Source organism: Aricia agestis, chromosome 12 (genome assembly GCF_905147365.1).
Source record: "Aricia agestis chromosome 12, ilAriAges1.1, whole genome shotgun sequence".
In the NCBI taxonomy this organism is placed as follows: domain Eukaryota; kingdom Metazoa; phylum Arthropoda; class Insecta; order Lepidoptera; family Lycaenidae; genus Aricia; species Aricia agestis.
This window is the reverse complement of record NC_056417.1, coordinates 13,059,111-13,072,855: the sequence shown is the minus strand read 5'-3', so window position 1 is coordinate 13,072,855 and position 13,745 is coordinate 13,059,111. Positions and strand designations below refer to the sequence as shown.

General features: G+C 39.6%; 1 protein-coding gene across 3 annotated transcripts; it reads right to left on the bottom strand.

Moving 5' to 3' along the window:
- Nucleotides 1–3,414: 3,414 nt before the first annotated feature.
- LOC121732362 (fez family zinc finger protein erm-like) lies at nt 3,415–11,426 on the bottom strand. 3 transcript variants are annotated; one of them, XM_042122223.1, is made up of 10 exons: nt 11,344–11,426; nt 10,908–11,145; nt 10,405–10,554; nt 7,855–7,998; nt 7,182–7,348; nt 6,693–6,885; nt 6,157–6,253; nt 5,395–5,588; nt 4,614–4,717; nt 3,415–4,007 (listed from the first exon to the last, which is right to left on the bottom strand). In XM_042122223.1, exons 2-10 carry the CDS (start codon nt 11,137–11,139, stop codon nt 3,972–3,974), a joined length of 1,317 nt encoding a protein of 438 aa, XP_041978157.1. In that variant the 5' UTR covers nt 11,140–11,145; nt 11,344–11,426; the 3' UTR covers nt 3,415–3,971. The 3 variants fall into 3 exon arrangements, with proteins under 3 accessions (XP_041978157.1, XP_041978156.1, XP_041978158.1); XM_042122222.1 differs by lacking the exon at nt 11,344–11,426 and having other exon boundaries at nt 10,908–11,175; XM_042122224.1 differs by lacking the exon at nt 11,344–11,426 and having other exon boundaries at nt 3,415–4,004; nt 10,908–11,175.
- Between the last annotated feature and the right edge of the window lie 2,319 nt (nt 11,427–13,745).

Below are 13,745 nucleotides of genomic sequence, written 5' to 3'. Positions count from 1 at the left end.
CATTTCGTCCAAAGAGTATTTGTTGTTTGTAAACATCTTCTCTTTCGATTGGCGTATGTTTCATAGGTGTATACTAAAATACGACTGGTATGCCAATAAGGTTGGTTGTTCTTTCAAACATACTTTTACACATTTTTGTACATATCTTTAGATGTTTAGCTCAATGAAGAATAAATTTTGCCGTAAAAATTTAAGGGTGACGCACGATAATCATCCCTTCCTGTCAGGCTAAGTTTGTGCTCGTTGTCTGTACATAGAATAATTTATCTTGTTTTTGGCTAAACCCAAAATGATGTAATCACAAGTGTAGGTGCCATGACTCGTACCAAATATGTTTAAATTGTATTGGAAGTTCCTCTTGACGTTATATAGGCGCATTGTGATTCTATTCTGTAAGATATTATGTAACTCGGAGTACAAATAAAATATTTTGAACCTATACTTTCTTTTATTAAACGTAGCCCGTAGGTAACCTTATAGTATGACTTCAGTCTTAAAGCGTAACTTTAAGTATATTATTTACTACTCCGTCTGTAATAAATAAAATAATTATTAAATTAAGCTCTCACGACACTCGGCAGCTACGCGTCACCTTGCGGTCTCAATTGACCCTTATAATATATATTTTTGTTGACATAGAAAAGCTGCGATTTTAAACAAAATAGTGTCAGATTGTAAAGATAAAATTACTGATTCCGTATCAAACTTTCATTAAGTCTTTTTCCTTCAAAATAAATAATTTTGCGCGGAAATGTAAAATGTAATGGTGCTCACTGCTCCCACGTTGCCGTAAAAAAATGTTTGTAAACATTTTCTAACATGAAAACATTAATTTTACTAACAAATGTTGTCAATTGTTACATTTTGTTAGGAACTGTTACAATATTATAAGTGCTCCTACACTAGAAAACGTTTACTAAACGTTTACACATGTTTATAAACAAAAGGTAACACATTTGTTATAATTTGTTAACTTAACGTTACTAAATTGAACATTTTTTAACTTTTGTGATTAAATGTTTGCTAACAAATGTTTACTAACGTTACTAAACATTTTCTTACGGCAATGTGGGAGAGACATAAAAAATAAAATAAAATGGCAATAATGAACAGTTTTATTTTTTTAGATGCAACAATATTAATACTACTAATTTAAAGAGTTCTACAAGATTGATAATTCGAACAGAACACTATAAAACTTTAATTAACAGCTTATAAAAATAACACTTTTTCAAAATAATTCGTATCACCAACGCTTTTATAACTTTGAATAAATTATATAAACATTAAAAAATTCGATCACAGAAAACCCACCGAACTTTAAAATAATTTTGGGTAGATTTCGCTAAAATAAATTAATTTTAAGGAAATATTTACATTTGTGTTAATTTTACAATCACCATAGCAAGCATAATAGCAATCATTAAAACGCGTATCAATTTTTTGGCGAAAAAAATGAAAGAACTTTAAGGCCGATAGTCAGTACTTAAGATGCGCTCCGGTCTCAAGGCGCGGTTCGGATCTGTGATTGGTCCAAATTTTGACAGCCAACCAATCACAGAGCCTGAACCGTGTCTTGAGACCGAGATGCATCTTGAGTACTGACTATTTATACCGGCCTAAGAATGATTTCTAATATTACATCTAGATGTCTTGCTATAGTTGATTGCAAGGGACTATTACGAATAAAATATCTTATTCGTATATCTTTCCTACACAATAGGCATTATATTTTGTTAAGGTTTTAACTATACTCATCAGATTTGCAGGTTGTGGCCGCTATACCATGGCAGTGAAACTTTATTAATTTAATTATTTAATTGCAATTAAATAAACGCCAGCAATTTGAAAATATGATGATTATAGTTGAGTATTAGGCGATTTCTTAGCTCCTATATCGATTATCGTGTATAAATTAAAACAATTATATTATATTCCTTGTTATAAATGGAAGTTGGAATAATAAAAAATACTTTTTTACAGATTCTTAAAAGTATGTCTCATCACATTTGCTATGTCAGAACCATTTTTATCAATAATATGAATTTGAAGAAAATTACCATGTCCTATAATTTCAGTAACAGATACATTCCAGTGTAAGTACCTTTTAAAATTCGTAAATCGTATCATTATAATTTATAGGTACCATCAGAGAAGTTGATTCATAGGCAGATGGCGGACCTACGGAATTTGGTCGTGGTATGTCAAATTCAGCCGACAGATCACAACTAACACTAAGGTTGGGTTGCACCAGAGGCGTGGTTAAAGTTAAAGTTATGGTTACAGTTAAGGCTAATTTAACTTTAACCACAAAATTTGACAGAAGACGTTGCTGGTCCGACAAGGCTTTATAAGAACGTGGGCGGGGGCGCTGCTGGTAAAGGAGAACTGTCAAAAATGGCGTTTTTGTATGATGACAGCGTTAGTTTCTTTCTTCGCCACGTGCATTTAAAGCCTTGACGAGCTCTATGGTTATGGTTAAATATGGCGTCTTGATGGCGTCCATTTTTAACTTTAACCAAAGATTTGACATTTTGCATTGTAGTTATAGTTAAAGTAAGTTGGTGTAACCCACCCTAAATTGACATAAGCCGACCAAATGGCATAGACCCGTCATCTGCCTATGAATCAATTTCTTCGATGGTACTACCATTATATTGTGTATTGTTTACATGCAGATTAAAATGGCTCTGAACAGAAGAGATATTGAATGCAGTGAGTAGTCTTATCTATGTCTTAATTGTTATTTATGGAAGTGTTTAATGAACACAGTTTCAGATAGGCCGGGTCTGAATTTGGTAATCGAAGAGTGTGGAAGAAGTAGGTAACTAACATTTTACAACATAAGAGCAATCACTAATTTTTTCCTTTATAAGGGCCAACCCACACGCACCACAACCACACGACAACCACAACCACACGACGTGGTCGGGCGTATATTTCGTATTGTAAATGAACTGGACCATTCACACGTACCACATTTTGCAGTCGTTGTCGACCACTTGTCTGATACCGACCACATCGCAACCACAGCCTACCACATCGCGACCACAACGTTGCGTCGATGCAATGACAGCTTCGCGCACACCGCCCGCGCTCGTCCCCTCCTCCGTATCATTGACTTTCGTACGTAACCACATCGCAATCACTGGCGACAATGCAACCACGTCAGCATTTTGTCGGTACCACAACGCAACCACAAAAAGCTGCAGCGACACCATTACACGTAACCACTGCTTGACGACATTTTGTCGTTGCGATGTGGTGTGGTTGTGGTACGTGTGGGTTGGCCCTAATGTGAACAAACCTTGTAACTTACCTACTTCATCATCTAGCTAACATATAAGCAGTCCATTTTTTTTAATCATTTTTCCGGTCCTAAAGCCTCCATTAATGCAAAAAACTTTTCAAATTGTTAGTTATCCACTTCATGATTCATCCACTCATATATCTTCAATTATTAAGTCGTGGGCCATGAGTCTGTGGCTCATGCCATTATATGCCTGCTGATAATCACAAAGCTGAATTTTATTTATTCAGAAAAACAGTTCATAGCAACTGCGTTTGAATTAATTTTAATCTAAATGTAAACTATTATTATCGAATCATTGCGGGGTAAATACAAGTATTTGAATTGTGTGCAATATATAACTTACGTTGAGATTTATTTACATTCAGATCAAAATTAAGAAAAACAGAGTTTATTTTTTAATTAATGTAAACGCCCAATTTCACCAACGACTGTTAAGTGTTAACATTAAAGCTCGAATTACTACCACGTTACCTCATTCTTTTTTCATATGAATGAATGAGAAGACATAACATTGACGAACTGTTAACACTTACAGACGTTAGTGAAATTGGGCCTAAACATTACATGACCTGTGCCTTCCCTATGTCCTTATATGTGTCTATCAGAAGGCGTCCTTGGCGGCGGCGATGAGCGACATGAGGTCGTGCTTGTCGTCGGGTCAGGACGGCTCTATAGACGGGGCTGGCACTGACTGCTGCAAAAAGTCACAGAAAGTTTAGTTGTTTTACTAATAGAACTTTAATACCAATAACAAAGGTGAGACTGCGGTTCTCTGAAGAGGAGTGATGCTAAGAGTTTTTTTTTTTTACGGGACATTTAAGCAAACCACTACTGTACTCAGTACTACACTCAAGCACGACGTGACCCTACGTGCCGTACCTACGTATCTAAACGTAAAAACCTTCTCATCAAATAATTCCACAAGATGACTATGTATTTTGCAAAAGCAATGTATAGGCGAAATTGATGTCAATTGCAGAGGATAATGCGACTCAGTGGCGTACAATGCAGAAATGTGTGAACGTAAATAAGTTTGTTTGAAAGTGCTTGATTGTGCGAAGCGTTGAATCATTCAACGTTAAGCATTGTGCCGCATAATACACTCTAGTGCTGCTATTGTAAAGCACACATTATTATCCTGCCGAATGGGCATTAGCTATTGTAATGTACTATCAGAGAAGTTGATTCAAAGGCAGACGGGCGATGGCGGACCTACGTATTTTGGTAGCGTGATGTAACCAAATGCCGTAGATCCGTCAACTGCCTATGAATCAATTTTTTCGATGGTATAACATATTACCTGTGAGAGCGGCGGCGTGGAGGCCTGCTGCGAGAGCTCGGCCTTGACGCGTCGCGCGATGTGCGACCGCGTGTGCTTGCGCAGGTGGTCCTTGCGGTAGAAACCTGCAAAAAGCAAGGTGTAAAAAAGTACGACAATTTTTTAAATCTAGGTAAGTATATCACAACGGTAGCCGTTGTCTATAACGCGAAGAAGAGAAATTCTACAAGCTGCAAGGTTGCACCTTCGTCCTTCACATTCAATGCTTCCGAGTTCCGACCACGCAGAGTTTCAAGATCGTAAAGCGAAACTAGAGGTAGAAAGGCCAATCGTGCGCGCTGACTTCTTGTCCAACAAATAAACCAAAGAATCGGACACGGATATTAACTATTAAGACATAAGAACTACGAACAAGTCGAGCCGGAAGCGCGCAGGAATCTGGCGGGTTCGTCTCGGACGCATCGTCTGTTGGGGCACGCTTGGGCTTCCCAAATTTCATGGAATGTGCGAGCGAGAAGGCACGCCATGTGCAGTTGCCCTCGTTAGAAGCATTATAAATATGCATTTATGTGACATTATTAATTGTTCGTGACATGCCGATTGCGAAACGATTATACGTGCATGTAATGCACATATTGCAGGACGAAAATTTAAAGAACTTGTCAATCAATGTACAGCACGTAGTTTGCATGTCATTTGCATCATTCACTACAATAAACGATCATGCGTGCATTACAGCACGTAACGCATGTAATGCTGAATTACCGTCTTATAGGGAGAGTTTAAAATAATATGGACTAACCTTTCCCGCACTCGTTGCACACGTGTCTCTTCTCGCCGGAGTGTATGACGAAGTGCAGGGTGAGCTGCTCCTTGCGCTTGAACGCCTTGAGGCAGACGGAGCAGGCGTGCGGCCGCTCGGGGTTGTGCGACTGCTTGTGCCGCGTCAGGTGGTCCTTGCGCTTCAGCGCCGCGTTGCAGATGTCGCAGATGAATCTGAAGATATTACTATGTCAAATACTTGTTTATTGCATATCCGCATCACGCATGTGTCGTCAGATATTACCTTTAGATTTTAGTGTACTATCAGTGAAGTTGATTCATACCGGCCGCCTAGGTCGCAATTTTATTGTCAATATTGAAACTGTTTAATTGACAATTAGATTGAATACCCCAGTCAAGTTAGACTAAAAAGACCCTGTAAGGTTGCATAAATTTGCACCAAGCTGAAAATCGAACGCAATAACGTATAAGAAACATTGGAATTTGGACACCAATCTTTTATTAGGCAATGGTTTATGATACACTTTCAAAGAAATCCGTTTTGTCTTGGGGAGATCCTCTTATCAGTGGCGGCAATACTCATTGCGAGGCCCCCGGCCATAGCTCTATGCGAGGCCCTGGGCGGTAGGTCTTTACGAGGCCCTTTGTCTTACCCCTGCAAGAGCGAGACCCCGGGCGATTGCCCTGTGCGCCACCTCCCAGGGCCGCCACACATGATACAAAAGTAAAGGCTTTTCCTCTTGTAACTTATGTTCGTGTGTTATCTGCAGTGGACACTAACCGTCTCTCCATGGTGTGTCCCACAAGGTGCTGGTCTAGCAGGCCGCGCTCGGGGTACGCCATGTGGCACTCCGGGCAGCAGTACAGCGTGCTACCGTCTGAAGGATTCAAAATAACAACAGTTTAATTAGTCCATATTTCCCTAAGAAGTACCTATTTAAAAATAAAATGACTTTAGTAGCTGATGAAATATGCCTGTCCTTTTCAATTAGTCACCTCATAAATCAATATATTATGAAGCGTAAAAAACAAATTTCAAAATTGCCTGTATATGCTGGGCGATTTAAAGCCTATAAAATATGTAAGGACAGTGAGGTACAATTTCAAAATTGCCTGTATATGCTGGGCGATTTAAAGCCTATAAAATATGTAAGGACAGTGAGGTACAATTTCAAAATTGCCTGTATATGCTGGGCGATTTAAAGCCTATAAAATATGTAAGGACAGTGAGGTACAATTTCTTTGTGTTATGTTAAGTAAATCAGCTAATTCTTTATTTATCTAACTACAAAAATGTAATTATTTTATAAATTATACCTAATGCAGTCGTCAGTCGAATTTCCCCCGGTTTAGGCCGCGGTTTCTTCTCCTTCAGCAGCTTTTTCTTCTTCTTCTTCTTGGCGAAAGTGGCAGCAGCGTTGGTATTGGTGTTGGTGCTGGCATTCGTAGTAGCAGGACTGATGATGGTGGCGGTCTGCACCACCACGCTGTTGGCTGGGTTCGGTTGATTCTGAAACATTGTATTTGTCTTTAGAGAAAATTTATTTGATGATATGAGATTAATGCACATTAATGTCAAGTCCAATTGCAGAGCATAGCGCACACTCAGTGGAACACAATGCCGGAGTGCTAATGCTTAATAGTTAATTGGAACGTAAACGTTTGAGAGTGCTTTCGTTTCGAACCATTGCTGTACGGTAGTTAAAACATTGAACGTTGAGCATTAAGCCGCAAAATGCTCTTCTAGTGCTTCTGAAAACGTATAGTATCCCTACTATTCCCTACTGCCGACTACGGTATACTCACGGCAGTGACGGCCGACATGGGCGGGTTGGCGGCGACGGTGACGACGGTGGGCTCGGTGTCGGCGCGCGAGTACTTTAGCAGGTGGTGCAGCGGCAGCGGCAGCGCCGACAGATAGTCCGCCACGCCGCCGCCCAGCTGCCACGTCGCGTCCGACACGTCGCCTATACCTGGAGATAAACAAAACAAATGAGACTGTATATTTAAGAACCTTATAGCTCCTAGACCCTAGTATTTTTTTTGTAATTACTATGTCTCGTGGTTGTATGACATCTGCTTAAAATTTCGAAGTAGGTCTTACGTATACACTCTCCAGAATACTAAGCTGCGATGAATAAGAAAAAAATTATAAATTCCAATTATTCGAAGATCCACAAGGCTAGAACGTCTAACTAGGCCAACTAGTAGCTTTATAAGAGCTATTTTTCAAGCAAGCTCAGTGGTGCCCATGGTCGCAGTCTCTAGATGCCGTACATATTTCATAATGAAATATGGTGTAGCTTGTTTTCCCTAGCTTGCGTGTTTCGGCACTTCCTGATAAATGCCGGATAGGCTATCCACAACTTAACTGAAAGAAAGAGTATGGAGTTTCTATCAGATAAGTTGTGGATAGCCTATCCGGCACTTATCAGGAAGTGGTGAAACAGGGCCTTAGCCTCCTGAATTTCCAACTTACTGATAAACTCAGCGGGCGCGGCGGCGTTGGCGCGGTCCGGTCTGTTCTCCTGCTTGATGGCGCGCGCGAGGGCCGCCGCCTCCTTCGGCTCGTGCAGCACCACCAGTAACTGTTGTGTACCCTGCTGCAGCGGCGCTTGGTTTACTGGAGAAGAGCGGTCAATGCACAGGGTTTTAAGTGGGCATGGTTATCTACTCCATTTCAATTAGATCTAAGTAGGTAAATGTTGTTTATATAATGTATTCAGTGAATACTTTACGGTGTGTATAAACATTTAAAAATGAAAACTGCGTAATTACTAATTTTGAAGATTCCTAGCCTGAAATCGTAAATGCGACTATTTGATTTTTAAAAACCTACAAGACTTGTAAAATAGTCAGCATTTTAATATTAATATTATTATAGTGAGTGTAGCAAAGTGCGCCTACCCGGCAAGTGCGCCATATATCTAGCTATTTTTAGGGTTCCGTAGTCAATAGGGAATGCAATCTCGTTCGAGAACGAGACCTCGCGAGAACGAGATCTCGCGAGATCTCGGCCTCGAGATTAATCTCGGACGAAAAAAAGGGGAGATCTCGCGAGTTTGACGAGATTGCACTTGAGCATAAAAACGTCTATTTGAAGCGCCGACTGACACGGACGGAGTTGCGATCACGCAGTCAATTAAACAAAGAGGAGCTGGCCTAAGCAACTGTGCACTGTGATTCTCAAGTAGGTCCTGAATTTTGAGATCTCGTTGTTTTGTTAGTTGTAAAAGAACTATTTTATTACTAAAAGATTTGTGTTTGATAGTGCGCTTTTATAATTCTGGACGTTACGTTATCGTGGACGCCGGCTTCGACGATAAAACGTTGTTGATAGACAGTAGATACGTATGTCAAAGTTTACTACTTAAAATTATAGACAGATACTTACATCAAACAATGTTTGGTGCATAAAATTCTATCAAAAAAAATCGTGAAAATGAATGTTAATCTTACAAAACTTATAATATTTATTACCTTTTTTCGTAATTTATTCAAATATTGTGATTTATTTGCAAAAAAAACCCACCAAACTGCTAATCTCGCGAGATCTCGAAATTGGCGAGATCTCGCGGTATTGTATTCATAAACTCGCGGGATCTCGCTTGAGCCCCAATCTCGCGAGAGTTGCATTCCCTAGTAGTCAACAAGGAACCCTTATCTCCAATCAGCATTCAGCAGTATAAAATTATAGCTATATGGCGCACTTTGCTGCACTCACTGTACTTGCGACCCCTTCAATATTGCAGCTGTCCATCAACGGCGGTAGAAGTGACCCAACAAGTGGGCCGATCGCTTGCCCCTAGTCCCACGCTGCAGACGCGGCGTAAGACGTGGGCGACCGTCCCCAGCCTCGCGGTCTAAGGGGCCCATTTAGACCACGAGGTTTTTTTATGATTCACTGTTTGGACATCAAAACTTCTACATTTTAATCTCACTTGCGACTCCTTCAATGTTGCCCCATTAAAGACGGTAGAAGCGACCCAACAAGTGAGCCGATCGCTTACCCTTAGTCCCTATAAGTAATGTGATAAATGATAATGATAGTTTAACACTTTCAAGGACGCTATCACTTGAAACTGTATAACAAAATGACACAGTAAATGTTCATACAAAATATGCGACGTATGAGCATCAGTTTAAATAGAAGTCTTTGCGTATGAGTACGTAGCGTCTCATTAAAACATATCATGACACAACCGTTTTATCACGTCATCGAATTAATACGTTACGTCACTAAAAGTAGAATTAACTAGACGTGTACGGACACAACGTGTCATAACGTCCAACATGTTACCCTCCTCCTAACCCTCCCTTTGAAAACGTGATGAGGCAGGAGCTTGAGGTGATGGTGAGTTCACAGTGAGCGAATGATCACTCTCAACGGTTTTATCCGAACCAAATTTTCCATCATCATCATTGTCGGAATCATCGAAAATGCTCATAGTCTTATTTTGCGCTTATTCATCTAAAATACATAAAATAATCCATTTTTTCAGTATAAAATTATTAATTTATAGATAAATAATATTTTGTCTAGCGAAAGAATAACATATAAATAAAATAAACTGAATACTCAAGATGTTTGGTCACGGAGAATATTACAATTTACAATACGCCACGAAATGTTACCCTGACGCGAGCGCACCTCCGCAGTGACGCAGCCGCACCGAATGTAGGAGCGCGGGAAGCGCGCGGGACGTATATTAAACACGTTGTGCGTGTGCGAGTAACGTCACCGCCAACTGTCATCGGCACTTATTTGAAATAGTTTAAAACTTACTCTACGTGACAGTAGAGCTTCGGGAATTTTACATGTTGTGACACAACAAACATTCAATGGGATTTTAACTTGAACGTTACTCGGAAATATGAACGTTCTGCCGTAAAATCCAAATGTTATTTGGACGTCATCGTACGTTGTGCCGTATCAAAATTTCGAACTTTGACGTATAATGTCGTTCTGTCCTCGAAAGTGTTAAGTGTGTGATGATAAATAAATAAATAAATAAAATCCTCAACTCACTCAACAAGTCCCCCTGCTGCGTCATCATGGTGGCCATGATGTCGTGCTCCTCCCGGTACTCCCGCTTGTCGCGCTCGCCCTTCAGCTGCACGCTCTCGATGTAGCTCGCCTGCCCGCCGTACGTTATGTTGCCGATGTTCACTGACGATGCTGAAAGTTATGTTTCATTTTCTAGTAGGCCCCCTAGTCCCTAGAGGTAGTTCTATATATTTACTGCAGAACCATATATATGTAGTAGTAGGTACACCGTTTTGCAAGAATAGTTATACTGTCGATCATTGGAGACGTGTTTACATTTTGCTTTAGGATTATTAAAAATCTAATTAGGTCTAAATTACATTACTCACATCAGGATTTAGGACAAAATTACGAATGTTTGGATGTAGATTTTAATTTGTATTTTTAGATTATTTTTATATAAGATATATTATATATAAATAAGATCATAACTTATAGTAGGTATACAGCGTTCGTCAACAACACTAATAAGTAAACGAACTTACCAGTATGTATAGGTGCCAAGCCAGCCAGCGCGACCGTGCCGGGCTGCGCCGAGCTGACCACCACCACGCTCTCAGCCTGGCGGAACTTGACTCCGTCCACCGTCACCCCGCCGGCCGGCACCAGCTGCACTCCGCCCTGGTACCGCTCCTGCTCGTACCCGAACTTGGCCGCGAACTGGTGGATGGTGGGCACCGCCGCCGGGATGTGCCCCGTGAACGGCGTGAAATTCATCGCGACCTGCCAACATCGTACGTGCTCACGCGACCGGGCGGCGGCAAGGAATGGCACCCAACCCCCGCCATTCTGCCTCACCCCAGTCTACGCTTTCGACGCTTTATTTTTAACTGCACTCCCATCCCATCGCACATAAAACCGGGGAGAACTCGGCGCGGAAACGTGCCCCGGGTAAAATGAAAGTCGGGGAGGACGGATTACCTGATTCTTATCCGGCTAGTAGTTTTTCGGAGCGTTTAATGTGTTAGTCGGGCCTAAAATAGTGTTGGGGATGTATGGCGGTGTGCGCGGGGCGGCTGCGCGGCGGATCGCGCACGCGCGGCGGGGGGCGGCGATAGGGGCGCTAGGGGGCGACCCCGGGGCCGTCACGTGTGTCCGGCGCTCGTTGGGGGCGGCATGGGGCCCTGGAGATGGGGTTGACCCCGTTCCCATGAATAAACCCACGTGTAACGTTACCTATTCTTTAGTCGATCTCAAGTAGCCCCGTGGACGAGTCGCGGGGGATTTGATCGCGAGTATAACTTTGAGGAAAGTTTAAATGACTTTTTTATTATTGTTGTAATCTCCGAAATTTAGAAAAGCGAAAAGAATTGAACCGCTTTTAACGACAATATAATTTATAATCTAAGTTTACACTTTAAATAAATAATTTTGAAGAAAGCTTCGTTATAATTTTCTTTTAGGACCATCAAAATTTTAATCAAAGTATGAATTAGAGCGCCTTCACATTAGCCTTTTCTTAATCCTTTCTATCTCTGTTAGCTACCACTTTCAAGATTTTTCGCAGATAAAAATGTTGTTTGTCTTTATGATATTATATGGTTTGTCTTATGAAAATGAAGTTACTCACATAAGATTAGCTTGATAGTAATAAAAAATGTTCTAGGGCTCCATGACTACTTCATCTTCTAAGGTTTGACTTTCGCTATTTTAATGGGTTTTTAGTAGAACATACATACCTTTGCTAAAAAGCTTGGCTGGGGCACTGCCGTGCCCCCAGATTATTGGTATAATTATTAAAAATCAGACTTAAAAAATCAGCACTTTATTTTTAATCTCATCATTAATAAATAAAAAGTTGTATACAAAAGTACGTCTAAAAGGTACAAACCTCTCGGGTTCAACTAATTATTATCTTTTAAAAATATTCGAAACTAAAAAAATAAGTCGCGTAACAACTATATTGGTTAACATGCTAGGTTATAACTTATTGTGTACGTCACGCCGACATGTGCCCAAAGTTAGCCGCTTGTGAAACAGATAAATAATCTCAAAAATATTCAATATTTTGCAATAAATTAATAATCTCTGGCCATTGTATAAGAATCGGATGACTTTTTATCTTAATTTAATGAGCAATTTTTTAAAGTAAATCGGAAAGCTGCCACGTGACCTTACAATAACAGCTAACTTCAGAGCAATCACGGCGCGCATTCTGTAAATTAACAGTATTTATTACAATGTACATTCTTAACGGTTTTAGTGTGAAGTGAGACTAAAGATATCATTTACACGTTACATACTACTTACATTAGGTTCATTACGGTATAAGAGCACCTCACCTTAGTAGACAGTTCTACCGAGAACAGAGAGTAGCGGAGCGTTTTTTATGCAACATGTAAAATGAAGTTAAAATAATAGCTGTATATATATTATAGGCATCAGTAAATATTCAAATAATACTCGATTATTACTTTCATACAAAATATAAAAATACACGATAAAAATTGATAACAAAATAAGAATATTTTTGAAGTGAAAACTTCTTTAGCGGCGTTGAGCACTTTTGTGGGATGGGTAAAAACTGTGAAACTCGCGTCAGATTCTCGTGCTGATCGAAAAACCGTAAGACGGTTGGAGAGTAGTGTTGTAACATCGAAATCGATTAATCGGACAATCGATTGTTTTTTTTCGATTGTCGATATTTTTTAATCGATTTAAGGGTTTCGATTAATTAAAAAAATAGTTTTTTTTAAAATCGATTTTCATAAAAAATGGGTTAAAAATTTAATCGATTGTAAGGGTTTCGATTAATTTAAAAAATCGATTTTTTTTAAAAATCGATTTTCATAAAAAATGGGTAAAAAAATTGTAAGGTTTCGATTAATTAAAAACATCGATTGTCTTTTTTGTTTCGATTAATTAAAAAAATCGATTTTATAAATCGACTTTTTTATGTTTCATAAAAAATGGGTTAAAAAAAATAATGCACAACGTTAATAATCAAGTTTTCACTTCTGCCGGCACTCCCGGAGTGCAACCCGTCTTTTTTTTTAGGAAAAAGCTGAGCCCTGCTACCCCTATTTTTTTACAAATACAATGCCCTAACTTACTCTAAGTACAAAAATATAATACGAAAACAATTTACATCTACATTAAAGCTGACAAATATCGACGATTATATTAATATAATCAACTCTTTTGTCATTTTTAAAAACTAGAGACTAATCAGGAATCAGGATAAATTCGGATATAGGGTAAAGGCTGACAGGGTGATTTTGTACCTTTCGACAGCAGTCCAATAGGCGAAATTGTACAGTACAGCTGTCAATAGACATTGCATGCATAGCTGTCGCGAGACATAATGTACTTATCCTGCGAAT

Excerpts from the sequence above, each read along its gene's own strand:
- LOC121732362 (XM_042122223.1), bottom strand. The coding sequence starts at position 11,139 with ATGAATTTCACGCCGTTCACGGGGCACATCCCGGCGGCGGTGCCCACC. Across the intron at positions 7,349-7,854 it reads CGCGCCCGCTGAGTTTATCA|GTATAGGCGACGTGTCGGAC; the intron begins GTAAGTTGGAAA and ends GTTTATCTCCAG. Across the intron at positions 6,254-6,692 it reads TCGACTGACGACTGCATTAG|ACGGTAGCACGCTGTACTGC; the intron begins GTATAATTTATA and ends TGAATCCTTCAG.